This window comes from Condylura cristata, unplaced genomic scaffold (assembly GCF_000260355.1).
Source record: "Condylura cristata isolate star-nosed mole 26May11 unplaced genomic scaffold, ConCri1.0 scaffold00016, whole genome shotgun sequence".
NCBI lineage: Eukaryota > Metazoa > Chordata > Mammalia > Eulipotyphla > Talpidae > Condylura > Condylura cristata.
The window spans coordinates 42,410,313-42,433,806 of NW_004567117.1; the positions used below are offsets into that span (position 1 = coordinate 42,410,313).

The following is a 23,494-nucleotide window of genomic DNA, read 5'->3' on the forward strand; positions in this document are numbered from 1 at the left end:
TATTTCTTTGGCTTTTGTAAAACTAACTTCCTGACTAGCGTCTAATACTCGTCTTGTTGAAACATTTCTTCACCTTACTCAATTTTACAAGGTCACTGTAATCATTTGTAACTGAGAGTTTTCCGGATGTGTCTCGCATCTGTTTCTCCTTCCCTTATTGTTAATGAGGTGCTTTCCGAGGCCCACCTCCTCATGTTGTGGCTTGGGGAGTAGATGTATACCTTCGCGAAAAGATGGGTTCTCTTCCCAGAATAGCCATCTACTGAGTGACCGAGAGGATGTCAGTTAGTGTCTGAAGGTCCATATAATGCAGTGTTCCTTACTCTGGCTTTCCACTGGGCTTTCTGATGATTAAGTCAGAAAGGGAAAGAGACTGGTATTTTTAAACTCCGAATCATGACCTAAGTATTATAATACATTACTATTACAGTTTATTGTGCTTTTATGCACAAAAAGTCAATGAGAGGAGATGTATTTTACAAGCAACTACATTGGCAATCTATATCGAAGGTTTTGCAGTCACATATATCCCAATATATAGAAAGTGTTGCATACATTTTAAGTGGCTATAAACGTGCATTTGCACTGGAGGTGATAGTAATTATCAAACAAAGTCCTCGTTTGGCAAATGCCAGTGAGTGTGCAGACAGCACCGTCTTCTGAGATACTTGGCAAAATGAACCTCCAGATTGAGATGGACCCTCAAGAGACTTTTTTTTTTATTTAAAATTTTTTTTTTATTATTCATGTATGCATTCAGAACCGGGGGACAGGCCAGAGGTGCAGATGCGATGGGAGGATTCACCAGAGACAGAGTGAGGAAATGAGCAGGCAGACTGACAAAGTACACTGCTGAGGGGAGCAGTGGGCGAAACAGGAGAGGTCTGCTATACCATGTGGGTCAGCTACCTGGGCAGATTGGAACTGTGCTACAATGGCTGTGTCTAGTTTCATAGTGCTTTGCTTCAACCCACTGCACCACCAGGGAGGGCCCAAAGAGTAATTTTTTTTTTTTTAAGATTCATTTTTATTTATGGGCCAGAGGTGTGGGGAGAAGGGATGAGAAGGATTCACTAGAGACACAGTGGGCAACAGAAAAGGCAGATTGAATGAAATAACCGCTGAAGGGTGCAGCGGGTGAGACAGGAGAGGCCTGCTGTGCCGCGTGGGTCAGCTCCCTGGCTGGGATCGAATTTATGCGGCAGTGGCTGAGGAGAGTTTGATAGCTCTGAGACTTTGAATCCTGTGCCATCAAGGAGGCCAGGTTACTCTGAAGAGTCTTAACAAGTGTGAAGTCTGTGCTTCTGCACCTTTAAAAATACAATAATGCACAGAGGGGTGGGAGACTGTTTATTTGCTATTTAAATGTAGGATATTAGTAGTCAAACTGTAAAACAGCATGCGAAGCTGGATAATTAGTGTTTGGATGCACTCGTGTTCTCTGTAGCATAAAAGCGAAATCTCACATATGCCCTTTAGATTTGGAATATTTGCTGACACATGAGGAAAGAGATTAGAATTCTAGAAAGAAGCACATTTCCCGACTTCCAGCTAGGTAAAACTGAAATTGTCTTCCTCCACAATCCCTGCCTAACCTACAGATGTTAAATTTGTATTACTGACTCCAAATACCAAGGAACATTATTCCTCAGCTCTTTTCTTAAAAGAAGACAGGCATGGGCCCTCCCTGGTGGCGCAGCGGGTTAAAGCACAGCACTAGGAAGCTGAAGCCACTTCTGCATGAGTTCGATCCCCGCCTGCCCTGGAGGTGACCACATGGCGTGGCAGACCTCTCCTGACCCAATCCCTGCTCCCCTCAGCAGTGTACTTCGTCGATCTTCCTGTTCTGCTCCCCACTCTGTCTCTGGTGAATCCTCTCGCTGCCCCTATACCTCTGGCCTGTACCCCAGTTCTCTGTATGCACAAATAAATAAATCTTAAAAAAAAAAAAAAAAAAAAGACAGGCACTTACTTCATACCAGGAATTTAGTTATTTTGACCAGTCAGCAGTGTAGCAGCAACAGGGAGACAGCAGATGAGCCCAGAGATTGGCTAGAGCGAGCCTGTCTTCCTCCTGAAAGGCCCAATCTTCCCTACACCCTGCTCAGACCCCAGGTAGCTCACCCACCCATGTTCCAATTCGCTTTTCATCTCTCTTTTCCCAAATAGAAGGTGAAGCCAAAGGTGGGAAAAAGGTGACTATTTCAGATTTCATACCTATGAAAAAAAAACATTGTTTTTTGTTTTTTAAGTGGTCATTCCGGGTCAGCATGTTTCTTACTGTTTTTCTGCAGATAACTATCACTTTTTAATTTTTTTAAAAAAGATTTGTTTATACATCCAAGAACAGGGTACAGACCAGAGATGCTGGGGAGTAAGGGAATTCACCAGAGACAGAGTGGGGAGCAGAACAGCTGATCTACTGAAATCCACTGCTGAGGGGAGCAGCAGGCGAGACAGGAAGAGGCCTTTTGTGCCATGTGGTCAACTCCCTGGCTGGGGATCAAACTTGAGCTTCAGTGGCTGAGGAGAGCTTCATAGCACTGTGCTCTAACCTACTGTGCCACCAGGAAAGTCCGTTTGCTTACTATTCCATGTAAATCTTGATCCCAGATAGCAAGTGTCAGGCTTGACCTGTTGAACTGGTGAGGATCAAAGGTGTGCTGCTGGTTCTGTTCATCTCTCTTACGCTAGACTAACCTACTTCTGTGGTTCGCATCAGTGAAGGTTAACAGCTGTTGGAGTAGCCTGGAGTCTGAGGGACTGTTCACCCCTCAGACAGCACTGGTAGATTGATGGGTGAGCCCACAGGCATTTATTAAGCACCTGCTGTGTACACAACATAACATTGGGGGAAATAACTACCAGCAAAAACAAAGAGGAAGAAAAAATTCCCTCTGACCTCAAGGAACTTCCAGTCTGGTTAAAGAAAAAAAGGTCCATAAAATCTTGACAGCATAAGTGGAAATAGTGCAGTGCTAAAACGTGGCGAACTGAGATTAATTATAATAATTAACTATAATAATTAATTATAATCAGTTCAAGTGTATGGGACATGAGACTTCACTTGAAGGAGTGGTGGTATAAGCTGGGCTTTGAAGGATAGATGGACTTGGACAAGCCAAAAAAGAAAAAAAAACATTATGCAAAGTATCTTCATAGTTTATTGAGTTATAGCCTAAGAGTCTAGCACTGTATTATGGAATCAGCACATTTATTTTTGTCAGCAATACAGCAAGCCCCCAGTCCCGATGCTAAAAATAGCCAGTGAATGGAAACATGATATTACAAATAAGATCAGATGTGAAGAGGGATGAATGAGAAATAAGGGGTCATTTCCAACATTTCTAATCCTTTAAATACAGAACTGTAATTGTGTTTATGTTCAAAAACACGAGGATAATATTTAAGCGCGGGCCCTTTTTGCACTCTGCTATTATATGTCCTTAGATAAAAGGTGATAAGATAGTATCAGATATTACATTATGGAGTGTGATTGGTATGAACACATTCGGAGTGCTTGAATAATTCAGTGTGTATTTTTAAGTAGCTTGCATGCATGCATATATTTGTACATATTATTTTAATCTAAATGGTTGGTGAGTATCTCACAGAATTAAAGGAAAAGTTGGTCAGTCTGCATGAAAGAGGAATCAGATTTGTCTCTAGAGAGGAGTAACAGGAATAAGCCTCTGGCAATTCAGCTTGCAAACTTGGATACACCTCTTCTCGCATCCCTTGGTGAGAAAGTTCACACTTCCAAGAACGTTCTTGGCTCGTCTCAGGACACATGTCCCTCACCTGCTCTGGAAGTTGTGGGCATCTGCTGGGGATGAGCACCCTGATTGCACAAGGCTGGAAAGGGAAGCTGAGAAACCATCATGGGAAAATAGGAAGGGGATGTACACAATTCTCACTGAGTATTGAACCCAGTAATTTATTTTCAAAGTAATTTATTTCTCATTAAAGCTGCTCTAAGGCACACACTATCATTCCCTTGTCGGAGGTAAATGCAGTATGAAATGTGGTTCCAGAATTGTTGCAAACTCTGTATCAAAGCCTCTAAACATCTAGCAGTGAACCTTCTCTTTTACCATCTGGGGTCTAGCAATAGTTTCGCCAAGTCAAGTATCGCTATTTTTGAGATGGGTCTCAACAGTTGAGCAATAAGAAAACTACTTGAAACGATGAAGAAGAGTATTTTAATGGACTTCCAAAGCTTTTCACACAGCAGTAATGATACTGGAAGACATTTATGAGGAAATTAACTCTCTATCAGGCATACGGAACACCAAGGGCACACGGATGAATTCCTGTGGTCCCCACACTCCTGTTACCTGGTCTTAGAAGAAATCTTACATGAAGCATTGTAAGAAATTCAATGTCAAAGCCAGAAATGGAGCGATCATCCTGTGAAACTTTCTCATTTTGCAGATAGAACACAGTGGTGAAGGGACATTCAAGTGAGTGCCCTGGGCCACTGCAGGCGCATTGCTACAAACACGGGGTCCCTCCTCTGATTCCACAGGAGCATGTAGGAGTAGCCACAGAGCCTGCCAACTACAGCCTTTTCTCAAGAGTGAGGCATAGTTGGAATGGAGGTAGCAAGGCTTTCTGCTTTTAGGCCAGAGGGTTGTTTGCAAGGAATTATGGGACTTAATTGGAAAGGAAGACAGACACCAAAATGGAGACATTTTTATCGATCAGTACAGCTGTTTGCAATCTGAGTGTCCATGGGAAGTTGCTGTGTAGGAATCGCAGGTGGCAGAGAGGGGATGCTCATTTGTAAGCCGTGAAGGAGAGACTGACTGGACAGATGGCCAGACAAACATGGCTCAGAATCTTGGCTCTATCAGCAACGTGTCTGCGATTTTTTTTTTTATTTATTTATACATACAGAACTGGGGTACAGGCCAGAGGTGCAGAGGTGGTGAGAGAATTCACTAGACAGAGTGGGGAGCAGAACAGGCAGATCGATGAGGTACACTGCTGAGGGGAGCAGTGGGCAGGTCAGGAGAAGTCTGCAGTGCCATGTGGATCATCTCCTGGGTGGGTATCAAACTTGCACTGAGGCGGCTGAGGCGAGCTTACAGAGCTGCGTCCTAACCTGTTGCACCTCCTAAGATTTTGAGAGACCAGGACCTAACTACAGCAATACTAGTACCTGCTTGTCTTAGGTAGATGTTGTGTTTGGCCTGCTACAGCAGAGCTTAATGCTAATGACATGCTAATGAGGCGTCTGGAGCTTGGGCTCAAGGACTGACCATTTGGCAGGGCCCTGTCATCAGGGCCTTGGCTCCGGATACCAAGTGCTCATCACCCTGTATTTATAAGATGGCTTTTGGATCTGTTTGCATGTGTTCATTCCAGAGGAGACTGAGGGGAAGGGGAAAATGAAATGCAGGCGCAATCTGCAGCACTTTCATCCTTTAAGAGGGCTTCAGTGTAGCTTGACGGAACAACTTTCTCTTGCATCTCATTTGCTAAAACTCAGCTATCAGAATGTGCCCTCCACCAGGGAGGCTAGCAAGTAGATGATGTCTGCCTGCCTTTAACTGAAGTGGGGGCCTCTTCTTCAGAAGAAGGGCAAACAGATAGCCAGCACCGGAAGAGAAGAGGGTCACACACAGAGAAGAGGTCCCTAGGTGGTGAAGGACGAGGAGCAATAGATAAACTATTAATTCAGTACTCTGTGTAGGCTGGAAATGGGAGTTTTCAGAAGAAAGAGCATTTGTGGTCAGCACAGATGAGTGACGTGCAGTGTCCGGAGTCTGGAACTGCAGGGGGCAGGTTGCCACTGGGGATGGTGGCTCAGAGCCTGTCTACCTGACAGATGGGGGTGGGGGGTGCAGTATAGGCCACGAGAGGCCAGTTTGAGGCTGTAATTTGTAGACACAAGTGGGGTCATCGTGTGCTGGTGCCACACTAGTTAAACCCAGTGTGGCATTGATCTTCGGTCCACGATGGGAGGGAAACCCCAGTGTCTCCATCCAAATCCGCCTGTGGTGCAGTCAGGCAGTCCCATGTTTCCACCCCTAAGCCCAGGGATCCGGAAATGACACTGTTGTGAGCCTCTCGCCCTCCTTGGGGCCTTTCTTCACTTTGGACCACGTCAGCCCTGCCAGACTCTGCCGGAGACCCTCTCACTCTAAGACATGTTCTTACTTTCTTAATTTCTCTTTGAGGCGCCTTCTTAGTTAACTTTTTTTTAAATTTATTTATTTATGCATACATAACTGGGGAACAAGCCAGAGGTGCAGGGGCAGTGGGAGGACTCACCAGAGACAGAGTGGGGAGGAGAGACAGATCAACAAAGTACACTGCTGAGGGGAGCAGGCGGTGGGTCAGGAGAGGTCTGCCACGCCATGTGGTCACCTCCAGGGCAGGCGGGGATCGAACTCATGCAGAAGTGGCTTCAGCTTCCTAGTGCTGTGCTTTAACCCGCTGCACCACCAGGGAGGACCCTCTTAAGTAACTTTTTGATGTATTCACTAATACCTCATACATCACCTCTAGCTTTTTGCTTGCATGTCCAGAGGAGGTGTAGAAAACGGGGATCCCCTTTCATGCTGTGTGATCCCAAATTCTTTTCAGTGAGGATTATAATAGCCAGTACACTGTTCTGGACAATTTGTCTCTTCTTGGGTCTGCGCGGGTCTTTGGCCTCTCAATTCAACACCTCATTTAGATACGTGCCTCGGCTCATCCTTATACTCTGCAATAGAAGTTGGCTAGTTTTCTCCTGAAAGCTTATTGCAGGAATCTATTTATAAAAAGATTTTGTGTACTGAATTTCCTGAAATAGTGTCATAGGCAGGTGTTCAAGAAAAATCGCTGAATGCGCAGAGCAATGAAAGGAGACATGAGACTATCAGAGTAATTCACAAATTACCAAGTGCCCTCATAGAATCTGTGTTACTGAGGAATAAGTGGAAATTATAAATATTACAATACTGTTTATAAGTGGAAGCAATAGCTTTTATATGTAGAAGTGATTCAGAGTCAACTGATAGAAACTTTGGTGACCATTCAGTGAGGCTTCAGTGATACCTAGACCCCTTGAAGATTCAGGATTTTTCTGAAGTGACTGTTGTTGGAGACATTTAAGATGTTGAATGAATTCCCAAGTTCAGTGTCCTTTATGCAAACGCTGGGGACCTTGAGACTGTTAATAAAAAGGCAAATGTTTAATCATTGACTTCAGCTCTGTGGGGGATTACATATACTTATTTAGATAGATGTGTGTCAAGTTCAAGGCCTTTTATGTTGTAGGAATCCAGATGTCTTTTTCACTGAAATGCAAACACGGTAGCTTGAAAAAGTGAGCAACTCAGACTGTTAATATAGGCTTGATTGATGACTGAGTGCTGGGGCATTAAGTTACATTCCTTTTGGCAAACATTGGTGTCCATTATTCTGTAGCAATGGGCAAATGCATGTCTGTACATGTGTGTAATTGTCATGTGTATTGCACACATACATGTGTATATAGTATTAACTCCATGAAACACTGGCATTTAAAGTGTTGACTAATGTACACTCCAGAGGAGAAAACCTAATTCTTCCACCTAGTTGAAAATTAAAGTATCTGTATTGAATAGGGTTGAATAGGATTTTTTTGTGAGTGGTTGTTGTGTGAGAGAGATTAGACAGTAGAATGGAAGCGCATCGATAAGCAGTAAAATAATGCAGAGTGTGCTCTAGCTGTGGTGAGCTGGACTGATAGTGCTTGAGAGGGGTTGTCAGGAAATTGGATGCAGAGATTAGGATTCTAGGAGTAATTCTAGATCATCAGTTTGAAAACTCAAGTGACTAGTGATATCATTTACTCAGGAAAGTGTGGGCGAGAGGCGACAGGTTGGAAGACTGACGGGCTGTAGTGTCATCTTGGACACATTACATTTTGGTGCCTGTTGTGTATCTCTGTGATGACGAGTAGATAAGTCAGTATGTAAGTAAATATGCTGCACCAAAGGGATTTTACTTAAATTTAGAAATAACCTAACTACAGATGCCATTTGACTCTTAGGTTGCCAAGGCCAGTGTTGAGATAAATAAGTGAATACCCAGGAGCGGTTTGGGGAAGTTCTAGTAGTTAAAGGTTCATGAAGAGGAGACTGAGTCAGCCCAGGTGAATGAAAAGAAACAGACAATCGCTCAAAAGAAAAGTAAAAAGCAAATGGAAAATGCATGAATGCATGGGTTTTTTTTAAATACAAAGGAAGATTGTATTTTGAGAATCAAGTAGTCTATTGAGGTCAAAAGTCATTTAATAGAAACTTGCTTTGATTCACATAAAGCTGCGCAGAAGGACAGGTGCCTCATTCTAAGGGAAAAGTGTTGCAAAGGCTGAGGAGACATAGAGCGTGAAGCAAGAGTTTGACTTCGATAGTAATGACGCGGTAATCAGAGGATGCAAGGAAGGGGGCCGGGAAGTGCAGGTGAGGTGCTCTCCTCCTGTCCCGTGTAGATCCAGCAGCTAGACCCTGAGGGAGGGAGTGAGCACGCTGACAAACATGGCCATTTCCCCCATTTTATTTTCCTTTTACTTCAAATATCTCAACTTTTTGTGGGATGTGGTGTGTTCATTCACTAGCTTCCATCACCTAACCCATGTCATGTGATCACACTGTTGAGGGTGGGCTTCAGTGGCCCAACCCCTGCCCACCCTTACCCCTGGCTCTGTGGTGAGTGACGCTGCACCTACAGCCTTGGCCCGGCAAACATGCCAGCGACTCACTTTATCGGTCGTGTCGATTGACTTGATCTGCTCCCTGCCCCAGCTGAGTCATAAGCTCTTTGAGCATCTCCTTGACTGGTCGGCGTTCATGTTTATACCACTGTTGACAGCCTATTGCCAGCACCTCACTCTTTTCACATCTCCCACTCCAGCAACTCTGAGTCCTTCTGGTGCCACCAGAATCCTCTCTGCAAGAACCTTATTGCTTCATCTCGCTCTGACCAGTGCATGCACACAGCCTGCAGTACTTTCACCCCTGTATGTATGTCCTGTCCCCACCCTCTTGACCTTCTTCTCTCTCCGATTGTTCATTATGGTCGACTTCAGCCCCCAACTTCTTAAGTACCTTCAAGCATGTGGATGAGAATGGAGCCAGGTTCACTCAGGATGGCTGGCCTCCAGTGAAATGAGTCCACAGATCTCAAAGGGGCAATCCATAGACCTTAACTATCCCAGTATGCTTTGGTGTATGTGTGTACAGAGATATCTGTCCTGTCACTGACTTTCTGTCTTCCAAACCACCGTCTCTCCTCCTGGTTGGTAACTTTTTGTCACAGGACCTTAAGAAAATAGAAGCCATCAAATAATAACTCCCTTATAGGTGTCCCATGAAAATACCTGTTTTTGCACAAAGACCATGATGTGTTTATGGTTAACTTGCCTTCCCAACAATGCCTGGTTCTCTCCCCTTTTGTGTTTCTTGCATAGTGTCATACAGCAAAATGGAAGCAGATGATTCTATTCAATGATAGTCGTTGGAGAACTACTCTGTAAACGGAGAGGAGTTGCTTAACCTAAAAAGTGTGTGTGCTTATCTGTTGTTTATTGTCTTTCAATGAGGTTCCTTATTTCACCCAACTGGAAATAACCGTGAGGGGGCTCTGAAGATTAACTTGGAGAAAGTGAATTTTGTGTATGGGACAAATAATGGCTGGAATTTGAATAAAAGTAGAGCGGTGATATTTTTGTTTGCATAGTAGGCAATTTAGTGAAAAGATTTTTTGGACACTAATATTACATGGCCATGTCATATTAGGGGTTCTTCTTTTAAACACATATATACAGCCCTGCTCAAGACCTCTGAGTGAGAGGGGAAGTGCTTTTAAAGGGGATAAGAACAGGTTGAGATTTTCAAAAATTAAACTAAGGCTGTGTGTGAGTGCTAAGGTGTCTAAGCATGTTTCATTTTGGAGGGACATATAACCATCACCACGGCTACCAAATCCTTTGTCAGTGCTTTTAGGAGTCAAAATAATAATGAATTTGAAGATAACAAGGGCATATTAAAACCAGTGTGAGATAGTTTTATTTTGGTGTTTACTTTTGATTATCTGACAGAAAAACGAGGTTATTTAGAAGCAGGTTATAAACCAACTGTAAGATTTAAATGAAATGTATATTTATGTGACTTGTATGACATTATAGAGTCAGCCTAGGGTTGAGGCTATGCAATTAATGAAATAAATTTAGCACGTTATAATCAAATATAAATGAGTTTTTTTTTAATATTCAATTAGGTATTCAATTGACAGAAACACCGATTTGGAGAGATATTTCAACATCGATGCCAACAGTGGAGTTATCACAACTGCCAAATCTTTAGATCGAGAGACAAATGCTGTTCATAACATCACAGTCCTCGCAATGGAGAGCCGTAAGTTAAGAGGCTTAAATGCAGTAGGGTGGAGAATGGGTGTGATGAGGTTTAATTTCAACTTGAGTGATGTTATTTTCTCAGTTGAACAAAAAAATTGAAATGCCTTCATTTCAAACTGTGAAATACACTCTATTCACTAACTTCATTAATACAAAATCAATGAAGAGAGATGACTAAAATAATGGGCTTGGATTTTCCTAGGCAAGCTGCTGCTTTTGTGGTTAGGCTACCTAACCAAGCTTCTGCTGGGTTACAAATGGTTTACAAAAGTTAGTCAACGGATCATTAACCATGGCATCCAGATTTGCAGAGTCTGTTGAACTCATTGTAGTTTGTGGTAAGAAAAACATTGAAACAGAGTCACCTTTATTCTACATAAATACATATAAATGAAACACTTGTATACGCCATGTATATTCATACACCTAGGACTTCTCCCACTTTTACCAATGTTCCTTTTTAAAAAAAAATATATTTATGCATATAACTGGGGTACAGGCCCAGTGAAAGGATTCACCAGAGACAGCAGGGTACAGAACAGATCAATGGAGTGAAATACACAGGTGAAGGGAGCAGTGGGCGGGACAAGAGAGGTCTGATGAGGCATGTGGGTCTCCTCCTGGGCCTGGGATCGAACTTATGCTGAAGCAACGGCAGCTAGCTTCCTATTGCTGTGCTTTAATCTGCTGCATCCCCTGGAAGGGCCTGCTTTCAACACTTTTCAGTATCTTTATGAGTATCTTCTTGCTCTGATATTGGGATCAGACTTTCTGATCCTTTTTAAAGTCTACAGTGTTAGGATGGCAGGTTTTGTTCAGTTTGGTCATTTGCTTGTTAGAATTGTTTTGATAGGTAACAATTTGCATGATTCTAATTGTTCTTAACGCTGTATCAAGTGCCCATGTATTAACAGCTTGAGTGCCAGAGTAAATGGTACACTATCTTGTTCTCCATTAGAGAATCCATCTCAAGTAGGACGAGGCTATGTGGCCATCACGATACTGGACATCAATGACAACGCTCCGGAATTCGCCATGGACTATGAAACCACCGTCTGTGAAAACGCTCCGCCAGGGCAGGTAGGGCATTGAGTTTGTGGACAAGATCCCTTTCACAACACCCAGCAGCTGCCTTTGAAATTGTGCTAGCTTTCAGATAAAACACAATCAGCCCATTTCAGCAAAGCTAACACTTTCATGTGTCGCATAAAACTAATATTAAAGGAACTTTGTGATTCGTGTTTAATTGGGATGATGGAAATGCCTCAGGAAGTAAAGGTAAATATGTAAAAGGCCCACTCAGGGCTTGGATCCTTTAAGAGAAATGCCACATACTGAGACTCCCTGGCTTCCTCCCCCTGTACCCAGCAGGACTCACCTGTCTCGAAGTTCTAAAAATTCAGTGTAGTTTAGTCTCGACTCATCCATGTCGTGCAGTGGTGTGAGGTTTTATGAGTGGGTGAGGCTTACTGCTGAGGGTCCCCAAAGTAAATTCACACAGGAATTCCAAAAGGACACAATTGTTTTTCTGCGCCCTTTTGAGATTGGATTCATATTCATACCACATTCTAGAAGGGGGTATTTATTACCAGGTGTAATACTGCTCTGTCCTGTCTTGGAAAACACAGCAGCTCTCACGCTTCGCTTACTGTCCCAGGTTATCCAGAAAATCAGCGCAGTTGACAAAGACGAGCCGTCCAGTGGTCACCAGTTTTATTTCAGCTTAACAACAGATGCAACCAATAACCACAACTTCTCATTGAAAGATAACAAAGGTAAGGTGTTAATGGCCCTGGGGAGGCAGCAAGCCCAAACTCCCTAAGCACAATTTTTGTCTTACTCAGGAATGCTGATTATGGATTTTTTTCCCTATATCAGCTAGGGCATTAATTAAAGGGCAGTGAACCCCTCTAGTAATTTTTATGTATGGATTTACTGTCACAAAGAAGCAGCTGCTACTTATAAATCATTTTAAGCCAAATGGGAAGGCCAGGTCCTTCCCTCTGTCTTTTCTTAAACACTCGCCACCTTAATTTGTATCCCAATCAGGTGACTGAGAGTAGTTAGTTACCTGTCTTGGTGAGGACTACGACACAGGTGTAACTTGAGACAGTTGGAACACAGTTGGCTTTTATACATCCACTATAAATCATCTTTGACTTAAAAGTGTAAGTGATGGTAATATTAAAAGTATTGTTCTAGCTTATCTATAAGTAAGCATGGAAGAATATATGTATATGTGTGTGTATATATATATATGCCCTTGATGCACACAAAAAGTGAATTCCCTGTTTTTCCAAAGGCCCTATTCACACGGTTTCCTAGCGGCCATTACGTGACCATTTTTACAGAACCCTGTAAGTATATTCCGGTTTCACTTAGCCACACACACAATCTAAGAACTTGTAAAAGATGTTTTTTATCTACTTTTAAATTGATATTTTCATATAGGTTTATTTTCAAGGTAATTAGCAGAAGAGCTTTTGTGACTGACTTAAAGAATGCTTCCCCCTGGGTAGATTACATTTCAGAAAGACTGGCTTACAGAGGGGCACTGGGAGCTTTTGCCTGAAGCCACCACCTTTAATGTAGACCACCCAACTTTGGCTTCACAATGTCACTGAAAATAATCACTTTTCCCGATTCCTTGCATACTCAAGCCATCAGCAGTTCTGTTTGTGACAGACAGATTTGAAAACCAAAGTGCTTTATCCTTGCCTCTTCTCTCATTCCAGGTTCATGACTTGCTGTAAAAAATGAATTGCATACATTCTCTAATTCATAAATATGTGTCGGATAGAAAGTCTGTTTCTGATATAGAAATAATCGCTTATGATACAGACTTATTGATTAGTTTTATAACTACTGTAATTCTGATGAAATAGAATATTGAATATAAATTAAGTAATAAATAACCTTATTACAAAAAAAAGTGTGAATTGGGTTTTAGGAATATATTAATTTAAAAAACTACGATCATTGCTATTTTCAGCATATGTGCATACTAAATTTAAACAACACTTAGATTCCATTGGCCTTGGAAGTTTTGGGAAAAAGAATGGATTGGATATCACATCTGGCTGAAATAAGGTTTACTTTTAGTATTATATATAGTTTGACATTTATGATAAAAATGTAGAATGTTTAATGTTAGAACATCACAGTTAACATATATCAATATTTTCATAGATTTGGTTATAACTGCAATGACATAAATATTAAAATGCATTTAAGTGGACTAATATTTGGAAATTATACTTCTTATTGCAATAATATTGGTTTATAATACTGTACATGATTTAGTTGTATAGGGCTGTACCTCTTCAGATGTGGGTTGCCCGACGGCACCACATTTCTCCACCATACTCCTCCACCGCACCACATTTCTCCACCATACTCCTCCACCATACTCCATTTTGGCCCCTTTGTCTTCCTGCTCTTCCCTCCCCACAGGTAGCTTCTCATTTTATGTCAGGTCACTAGGTTTTGTTTCTTCCTCAATGAGTGAAACCATCCCATCCAAAAATTGTCTCTCTTTCGGCCTCATTTCCCCTAGTATCATTTCTGCAGATGGCGAGAGTTCATCTTTTTGACAGCTCAGTAGTACTCCATCAGGTAGCTGCTCCACATCTTAATCCATTTGTCTGTCCTTGGCCACTAATGTTGCTTCCATAACATGACTATTTATTTTTCTCAGACAACACAGCCTCCATTCTCACCAGGAGAAATGGCTTCCGCAGACAGGAGCAATCTGTTTACTACCTTCCCATCTTCATCGTGGATAGTGGTTCACCTTCCCTCAGCAGCACCAACACCCTCACCATCCGTGTCTGTGACTGCGACGCAGATGGAATAGCCCAGACCTGCAATGCGGAAGCCTATGTTTTACCAGCGGGTCTCAGTACCGGAGCTCTGATTGCAATCCTGGCCTGTGTGCTCACGCTGCTGGGTAAGTGGATTCCAGTGTCTTTGGAGACATGTTCCATGAGCTGGTGTTTTTCTCATGCATTTTCTCACGAGGTACACTTTCTAGGGATAGATGTAAAATATAACCATGAAAAGATAATTGACTTCATTTTTTAAAACAGCAGTTAAACAGAATTTATCTTAACACTAGAGTTTTTGAAGATTAAAAGGGGGGGAAAAACCTGTTTACTGTAGGATGCAGAGAAGTATTAAGAATAGAATCTTTTGATTTTAATAATATGCTGATGTTACAAAGTATGCCTTTAGAACCTTCAGAAAAGATTTAAAATGGATTTTGTAATTAGCAAATTTTAAAAGATTGCCATTTCAGCAATGGAAGTTATTTTCCCAGGATAATTAACATATTTAATTGTACTTTTCTAAGGTTTATTTGGTTAAATTGGACTTATAATTCATATTTACTTGCATAAGATTCTGCAGCATTCTTTCAAACATTGGGAGGTATTGGGGACTGGGCATGTGCCTTAGGTGACTTCTCCCAGTGCTTTCCTCAGCATAGAACATAGAACATAGCACCTTAATACTGTTTTTTTGTGGTTCAGTATAATTTGATTCATTTATTATTTTTTGGGAAAATTAGAGTACAGCAATGTGAATTAGGTAAGCCTTTTTTTTTTTTTCTCAGACTGCCTTGTTAATCTAGAAGGGAAAAGAATGGAACTAGATGCATTAGATTGTTGTGAAATTAAATGAGATAATCCATGGACCTACCACGCTAAGACTAGTCTTTTGTATACTGTAAATAACCTCAAAGAATGGAAGTTTGTACTTTGAGGTGTTCAGCCCCAAGCTAATGCATCTAGAAGAGAATATTCTTTTCACCATCTCACTTTTACACAGATGGCAGAAGCTTTCAGAAATTTGTTAGAATTAACAAGCAATGCTCAGTTAAAGCATGATTAGGATATAAAGGACTAGAATATATTTTGAAAAAGGGAAAGAGAACAGTCTTAGGGTTCTGCCAGTTTCTAAAACAAGACAGATGTAAATACCACAGTTTATAATAGCTGAATAACCTAGATCAAATTTAAAAGGACAAGGTCTTTAGCTCAAAAACACAGAATACTTGCAATTTAGGTTGGAAGACCCTAGTTAATAAACCTTACCTTGCTGTAACTTTTCATTCATAAAATATACATCTCTCTCAGGATGAAATTTTAAGGATTGCATCAAAAATTATAAGAGCAATGACTGTTGAATGCATTTTTCTTTTTTGTGCTGAAACAGTTTGGGGCCTGCCCCAGTCCACTCCCCTCATGGGGGTCTCCATGTGTTTTCACCTCAGCCTGTAGGTGGTCATACTGCCTACGAATGTGACTGTCTCCGCTAAAGAGGCTCTTTGCCAGGTTAGGTGTCAGGGGCATTGTGGCTCAGAGGTGAGTCTGAATGGAACTTCTGGTATGCCACCAATGCCCCCTTCACACCACCTCAGGAAGTGGTGGCAATCTTATTTCTAGATGCGAGTTACATGCTGGGTAACTGAAATCTTTTCAGGCTTCTAAACAAAGAGGGCAAGCTGAAGAAGTCACAAACCAATTTTGAGATGAAACCAGGTAACCACCTGGGTTTTGGGTGCCTGGGAGGACCAGCTTCCCTGGTGCCAGGCTTGTTCCAGTGACATACCAGGAATGGGGCTCTCTGATATTCCAGAACACTAGGGTATAGGACATCATTGACAGAGGTGCTCTTCCCAAATCATGGCACTGTGCAGCAGGGAAAAGAGATACAGGTATGTTCAAGGAGTTTTCAGGAGTTCATGAATTTAGTTCCCAATCACTGCTTTAAGTACAAAGGAAACAGATATTAAAAATATGTAACTTGTGTTCAAATGTAGTTCCTAAGATTTAACTAACTTTATGGAAGACATCGTTACCGATTTCTCTTATTCTTCAAGATAGGATCCAAAAACAAGACTATGAGGTTTTAGTCTATTCATTGTGTACAGCTTGAATTGGAGATCTTATTGTCATAATCCAAATTCATGATAGTTGTTAAGAACCTTCTATTATTTTCATATAGAAAAATGCCATCCTTACACGGTGGGGTCTTTAGCATTCCAATTCTTGAATAAATATTCTGCACCAACTCTATCAATTTCACTATGCATTATCATTCCTAGGCTGAAAGCATTTAAAAAAATTCTGATTGAAAATACATTCTTATTTTGGTGCATTGTAAGAAAGAATTTGCTAAAATTTTGTTTCCATATTAAATATTGTACACTTCTTTAGAGAGTGTGACAGCTCGATTTTCTGTTAGTCTATCCAAAGAAACACCAACCTGCACCCCAAAAATCTAAGTAATTGAAATCCTAGATTATTACATCTAACTCTTGGCTTTCTGGACCCCACTGGTCTTAGGTACTCTTGCTGGTATAAGGTAGTTGCAGGCTCCACAATCCACCCCTGGCTGTCAAACTTTCACATATTTTCACTTTCTTCCTTTACCTCCCAAGGAAAATGTTTTCTTAGTTTTGTGATAATAGGACCCCGAGGTGTAAAAAAAAAAGCTGAGAAAGTGGTAGGTAGCACCGTGAACACAGGCTGATGTCCATTGTGAGCATCACCAGCGCATGTGACGCGAGATAATGGGGGCATGGCAGTGCCTAATTTATGGGCGCAGATGCATTCCCCTTTCAAACACAGGTGAGCAAGTAAAAGTGAATGACATTTAACGAGCATGTGCTAAGTGGTGACCATTAACAGAGTGCTTTACAAGCATCCTGTTATTTAACTCTCAGAACTCGTTTCCAAGGCAGGTCTTAAATATTTTCATGCACACTTTAAGCACACAAATACAAAAAGTCCGAGCCAGGATGTGACTGAGGAGGCCCCTGTGTTTTCCAGTAGGAAAGATGGACAAGTCGGTGGTTAACACTTGGTGTCTACTTTAGAGTATCTTGCAGTTATCTAAAACCTTGAGGTACCACACCTAGGCTTGTGGATGTTAGATTTGAGAGGATACTTCAGTACAAGCCATGTATGTTTTCATACACAGCTGTCTTTGTGTATTAAATAGGCATTACACTTAAGTCAGTTTTTCTCTCTGGTATAATTGAGACTCAAATGGAATGATCCTCCCTCCATGCTTAATAGACACTCTGATGCTTGTTTTCGAAGGGGAAGATTGCGGTTGTAACTCAGTCTCTGGTTAAGATCTAGAAAGGTATAGGCATTATTTGACTAATGTGCTGGCATCAGAAATCCATTAGACTCACCCTTGTCTTGTTCTGTCTCCCACGCCAGTCAGTCCCCAAGAACTGTTGATTTGATGTCATGCCTGGGTTTATATGCCAGATCCATCCATTCCAAAGACGAGAAACCTTTTAAAAACAAATGCAATTTGATTCCATGTCCCCAATTGTCTACAGACTAAAACCACGGGCTTTGTACTGCCAGACTTCTCCCTAGCACTTCAGCCAGTCTCTTCTGCCACAGTCCACCTCAGTCATTGCTCAAATAATCCTTTGTCTTACCTCTATTTGGGTGCCTGGATCACGTCCACTGAGAATTGCCAGGGGTGATGCCTTGGGCCCAGGTGGGTTGCTGTAAGTCTTGTCCACTTTCACCAGGCTTAGCGCATCATTCTAGTGAATAACCTGCTTCAGTAGTTGGTCTCTCTTCCCCTGCAGACTCCTTTTAGGGAGGAACTGAGCATTGTTTGATCATTATGGATGTAGCGCCTCCTAATTGCTGAGTAGGCTTACCACACCTGCGTGCTGAATGAACTCATTCATTAGTGGATAAGAACATTTGATTTTCGGTTTGTCATTAGCCATAAATAATATCTTTATGGACTTAGATTTTCCCAGTTCCTGAGATTGTATATTTATAGGACTTCCCCACGCCCGGAATTTCAAACTTTACAAAAAGTTAAAAATATTTATATTTTCAGTTTACTAGCCCTGGGGCTATGTAAGAGCAACTCAAGAAAAAAAAAAAATCAAAATAGATGGTTTTTAGAATCTAACCAAACTAGAAGAAATGTTGCAGCAGAGATTCAGGGATGTGTTATTTGTTGTTAAAATTCAGGATAGATTTCAGTTTAAAATTTGTATAGTGGATAGGAGAGATTTGTGATTAAGAGAAATTGGCTTTTTGTTCCACTATAAGTAGTGGATTCCTAAGTGTGAATTTAAGTCTTGGTCTCCACACTAAGGTCTGATGAACGTCTCACCCTGCATCTCTGAGCTGAGCTGTCACTTGCAGTGAATGACACCCTTCTCTGGTCACAGACATCCCTGTATTTTTCCTATCATTTCACTTTTTAGGACATAGCTTTTTGTTTGAACCATCTTAGGGGGACAAAATGTGCCTACACAGATCCCAGAGCCTGTCCTCCGAGCCCCCTCGCCTGGTAGGAAGAGCCAAGTACCTTCTTGCCACAAGGTTGCATCCCCTCCCCCAGACATTGGGGCTGCTTTCTCTCTGCCTCAGCTGCTTCTGGAAGTTTGGATATTCTCAGAGAAATGTCTTCATCTACTCAACAAATTACGGGGGGGGGGGTGGTAGTACATACCCATGTGTCATTATCATGTAACCTGGCTGTATCCTTTGTGATCCTTGTTACAGTTTGTAAATGTAGATTCCTTGACCAAATCTAAAAGCACCTTGAGCCTGGTGGTCTGAATTTACAGAACCTACTTCACAGGCATTAAGAGGAAAAGCATCTTTGGATGAATCTGAATATTTATCACACTCAACTGTTTACTTACTACCTATGTCACATGATTCAGGCCCCCCAAGATTAGATGCAGTGTCTCTGCAATTCTCCCACCCAGTCAACAGGATACAAGTTAAGCCAATTAAGAGCAATTTCTCAAAACCACAGATGTGTGCCTGGTACCATTGTTTAGGACTCGACTTTCCACATAGCCTAAAGGACTTGACTTAGTAGGACTTTGCTATAGAATTTCATATTGTATAAATTCCATAGTGTTTATTTATGGTTTAACCAAGCCACAGAGTGCCCACTTTTTTGGCAGCAGATAAGCACTTGACGAATATGGACTCATATCATCTTCATCTATAAGGTAAGTGCTGTTGTCAAGTAAGATATCTGTGTCCTCCTTGATCAGTCATACAGGTAGGAAAGGAAAAAAGGAAGGATTCAAAGTAAATGGGCATCAGAAACAGGCAAAGAAGGTCTCGGGAAGGGATCTGAGTCACATCTCAGGGGTTCCAGCATAGAATGTGGTAGGAAGAGGGATTGTCATGAGTAGAAGGTAGAAGCACAGAAGATGGAGTCAGACTGATCTGAAAGTGTTTGGTTTGGGTGTTATAGCTGAGAAGAGTACACAGACTAGAGGAAAGTGAATGAGTAAAAATCTGGATATTCTGAGTGCCACATGAGTGAGAATGTGTGGGTAGGGAGCGAACGTAATAGAAGTGATGCCAGTGACCATTGCTGTGTTCTAGAAAGTGCACCCTCATCCTGCAGGAGCCCCTGGGATGTGTGCCAGAGGCTCACTACGTTGAATCCCTGCCTTACCTTCACTGGCTGTCTAGCCCTCAGCAAGGTATTTTACCTGCTCCTTGATAACCGTAGGCCTTTCTTATTGTGGTCTGGTTATTCTGGTGGTAGATTTTGATGTCTGAGTCCTCGACACTTGCCACTGTAGGTGTTACAGTTCTTGGGAGTTCCAGCTCACCTAGGGAGAGTGTTAGACCAGAAGGGAAGAGGCCAGAAGAGCAGCTGTTAAATCAACCATGACTTGAGAGGAGAGAGCTAGATTTTTTTTTCCCATACTGGTTGCCAGACGATCCACAATATCCATGAACTAGTGCAAGAAAGCTATATTGTGTTGCTTGGTCAAAGGTTTTTGTCAGATATAATAGATTTGCCCTGAAAAGCACCCATTGAATTTGGTAACTTTAGTTTCAGGGGAACCAACTGGAAAATTCCAGGAGCAATCAGGATTGAGAAATTGGAAATATGGAGTGGAACACTTTTACAAAATATGTATTTTTTTGTAACATTGACTGTAGGTGAAGACAGACTAGGATGCAGTCGGAAGCAGGTCCCACTGAGTGACCCACCTGTTCCTGTGGAGCGCCCATGGGTGGTGTTGCACGTCTGCACTTACAATTGACCCTGGAAGGACCTAGGGTGTTTCTAAAGTCACCCAAATTCAAGATTAAGAGAAAATTTGACCAATTTTTAGTAATATTTATGCAAATCAATAGGTTCAAAGAACAGTGAAGAGATAGAAAATAGTTTTTGAAGGTTAAGATTTTGCAAATTTATGGATAATAAATTACTGAACTCAAACAGATTGTGTTAGCAGATCTTTCATGTTCATATAAGTTGTATTTTAGGTACACAGACAGTAATAATTGGTTAGTGGTTTGTCATTTGGGAATAAAATTTTACAGTCATGTTATGCCTTAAAGCCACAGGCAATTAAGTTTTTAGCATTTCTGAATCTGTTGTTTAATTATATTTCTTTTGGACAGCTGATCTAAACAAATGGGAACCACATATCATTTCAAGGTTTTAGTAGTCTCACTAGCAAAATAGAGGGAAACACATGAATTCAGTGCCAGTAATACCTTTTCTAAAGTATGAACAAGTTATTTCAATATGTAATCAAAATACATTTTACTTAAAAATGTTTTGGATAGCATCTATTTTAAATAGTGAATTCATATCTCAATTCAAAATAGCACTTCTCTCTGTTGATAGTGAAGTTTAAGTAATTTTTTGACTAGTAAGCAATTCTGATTCCACATAGAAACCATAGACAAGAAGTGTTCCTTGAAGGCCTACTTGTGGTAATTCCTATAAGCATGCTGTCTAGAAAATACCTTCCAATATATATTTTCAAAACATTATTACATAATTTATTGTATATTATAATAATGACCTTTTTATTATAGTAAATATCAGTGTTCCAATAACTGGAAATGCTGTCTTGCTAGCATAGGATCTTGGCTGTACTTTTAAAAGTTACTTCGTAAATATTAAGTGCGTACTTACATTGAGGTAGAACTTGTGCTTAAGATACAGTGGCTTGGAATAAAATCACTGCTTAGTAGAGCTTACAATATTAGTGTAAGTATTAAGTACTCAGTGAAAAAAATGTTGAATTAAATAAAAGCCAGGTACTTTTCGATGCTGTACTCTAAGCAATGACTTAAAATAATTTGCACTGACATGACATTCAGGTGTCAGTTTTGTGTACATTATGTTCGCCCAAAGCCCAGTTCCACGCCAGCCTGCTCACACACTTCCGAGTGCAGTCTACTCTACCTTCGTCCCTAGCCTGCCTGCTCTCATTCAGCTTGGCCAGCCTGTGCTCACACAGTACCTTCCTTGGGGCGTAAATCTTCTTTGCTCTTTAAAAAGCTCGTGCTGTTCTCTTCTTCCCTAGCATGGAGCCCTCGGACAAGCTCGTGGACAGTCTAATCAGTGCTCCCTTCTGGGTACTCTTCTGCTGTGGACACTGTGTTCTTTCATTATTAAGAGTTTTCAAGTTTAATTCTGATGTGTCAAGGTGCATCAGTCTCACTGTGTTAGGAACTCTCGGATCAGGAATTCTGGTTCATCTCCCAGAATGAGGTAGTATTTATTTACATGACATTTTCTAGGCCTTTCTCTTTCATGTTTCCTCCTGCACCCCTCCCCCTTGATATTATGGCAAAACTGCTCTTAGAAGATTTTCATTTCCTTCTCATTGTGCTTTTTGCTGATTCTCTGCATAAACTTGCATTTCTCTAATATTGGAACAGCTACTGCAGTTTTTAAATCCACTAATTCTATTAGGACTCATCTTATTTTCTCTCTCCTTACTGATTGCCTCCTTTTGATCACTGCTGTGTTTCTAAATCTAACAAGCAAAGTTGTAACTCTTACCTTACACTCACTAGGCGATTTCCACAGTTCTGCTGGGCTGAGACTTCACTCAGAACAACACACGGGCAATACAGAAGCAAAACGCCAGTCTCTTCATGGTTAGTTTTTATGTGGCTTGGTAGGGAGCTTCCTTTTCTTGCCTAGATAAATTGATTCATGGTGAATTCTTTTATCCAAGATCTCTAGGTGGCTTTTGCCTCATAGATTGACTCTCTGCACCTTTTCAGGTGATGGTATGGGTTGGGCCAGTAGGTGAGCACCAGCTTCCTGCACTGCTGTGGGCAGCCCAGTTGCAGAGTGGGGACCCTGGGCCTCCATCCTCTTCAGCTAAAATGTCTTAAGCCACCTGTTCTTGCCTTATCCTCGAGGGTGGGGTCAAGCCATGTCTGCAATGCTGCCGAGACAGTGCCGACGCTGGGGACCGTCAGTGGAAGGCCTTGCCTGTCCCATTCACTTCACCATCCACATGCGGACACTGAAGGCTGGATGGGGACAGGTAGGACAGAGCGCTGTCCTGCTTGATGGGGTCCCGGCCCATGTGGACACTTCAGTTGTTCCACATAGGGTCAAGGTTGTATCTTCAGTGCCCCCTCTTCCTTCCCCTTCCCCATGTTCTCTCCACCTACCTTCTACCACATGTGTGCATGGGACCCCTGGATCCTTCCAGTCACTGGGATTCTCTAGTGTAGTCTCTGGCCAGGACAGTTGTTCTTCTTGTGAAACAGGACATCCTCTGCTGGCCACCTTCAAGGCAAAGATATGAGCAGGTGTAGGTGTGCAAAGTCTTGGAATTCTACTTAACACAATAACCTTTCACGGAATGTTAGGATAAGAAAAGAACTGACTAGATGGTGCTTCACGTGACTGAGTGGTCTTCTGGGAACCAGACTCAGTTTGGAATGTGCCAACTGCACATGAAGGGGCACAGCCCTCGTCCCTGTTGTACCCCAGTGGCACTGTGCCACTTTCTGGGCATCGTTCTCGGTACCAATATACAGCATGAAATGTGTGGCATTTTCAAGCATAGCAATTCCAGAGGAGGGGATGGAAGATGCCAGTGAGATGTTGAACACAGCAGCCAGGCAGTGCACTGTCAGGCACATCAGGACTGTTAAGTGCCACCATTTGGAAGATGGGCCCTGGCTGGGCTCAGTGGACAGATGGGTTTTGTCACTGTTGGGGCCTGAAGGCATTGGCCTCCAGGAAGCTGTCTAGGGGACTCTAAGTGCTCTCTGGTGCGTCAGTAGACACCATGGA

At 41.9% G+C, this 23,494-nt stretch overlaps 1 protein-coding gene across 1 annotated transcript in view; it reads left to right on the forward strand.

Annotated features, from left to right (window-relative positions):
* Window positions 1-23,494, forward strand: part of CDH7 (cadherin 7, type 2) — a 101,341-nt gene that overhangs the window by 72,157 nt on the left and 5,690 nt on the right. The window contains exons 7-10 of the mRNA XM_004683961.2: window positions 10,258-10,394; window positions 11,355-11,476; window positions 12,054-12,171; window positions 14,094-14,345. Of these exons, the coding sequence (XP_004684018.1) occupies window positions 10,258-10,394; window positions 11,355-11,476; window positions 12,054-12,171; window positions 14,094-14,345 (629 nt within the window). The remainder of the gene's footprint in view (window positions 1-10,257; window positions 10,395-11,354; window positions 11,477-12,053; window positions 12,172-14,093; window positions 14,346-23,494) is intronic.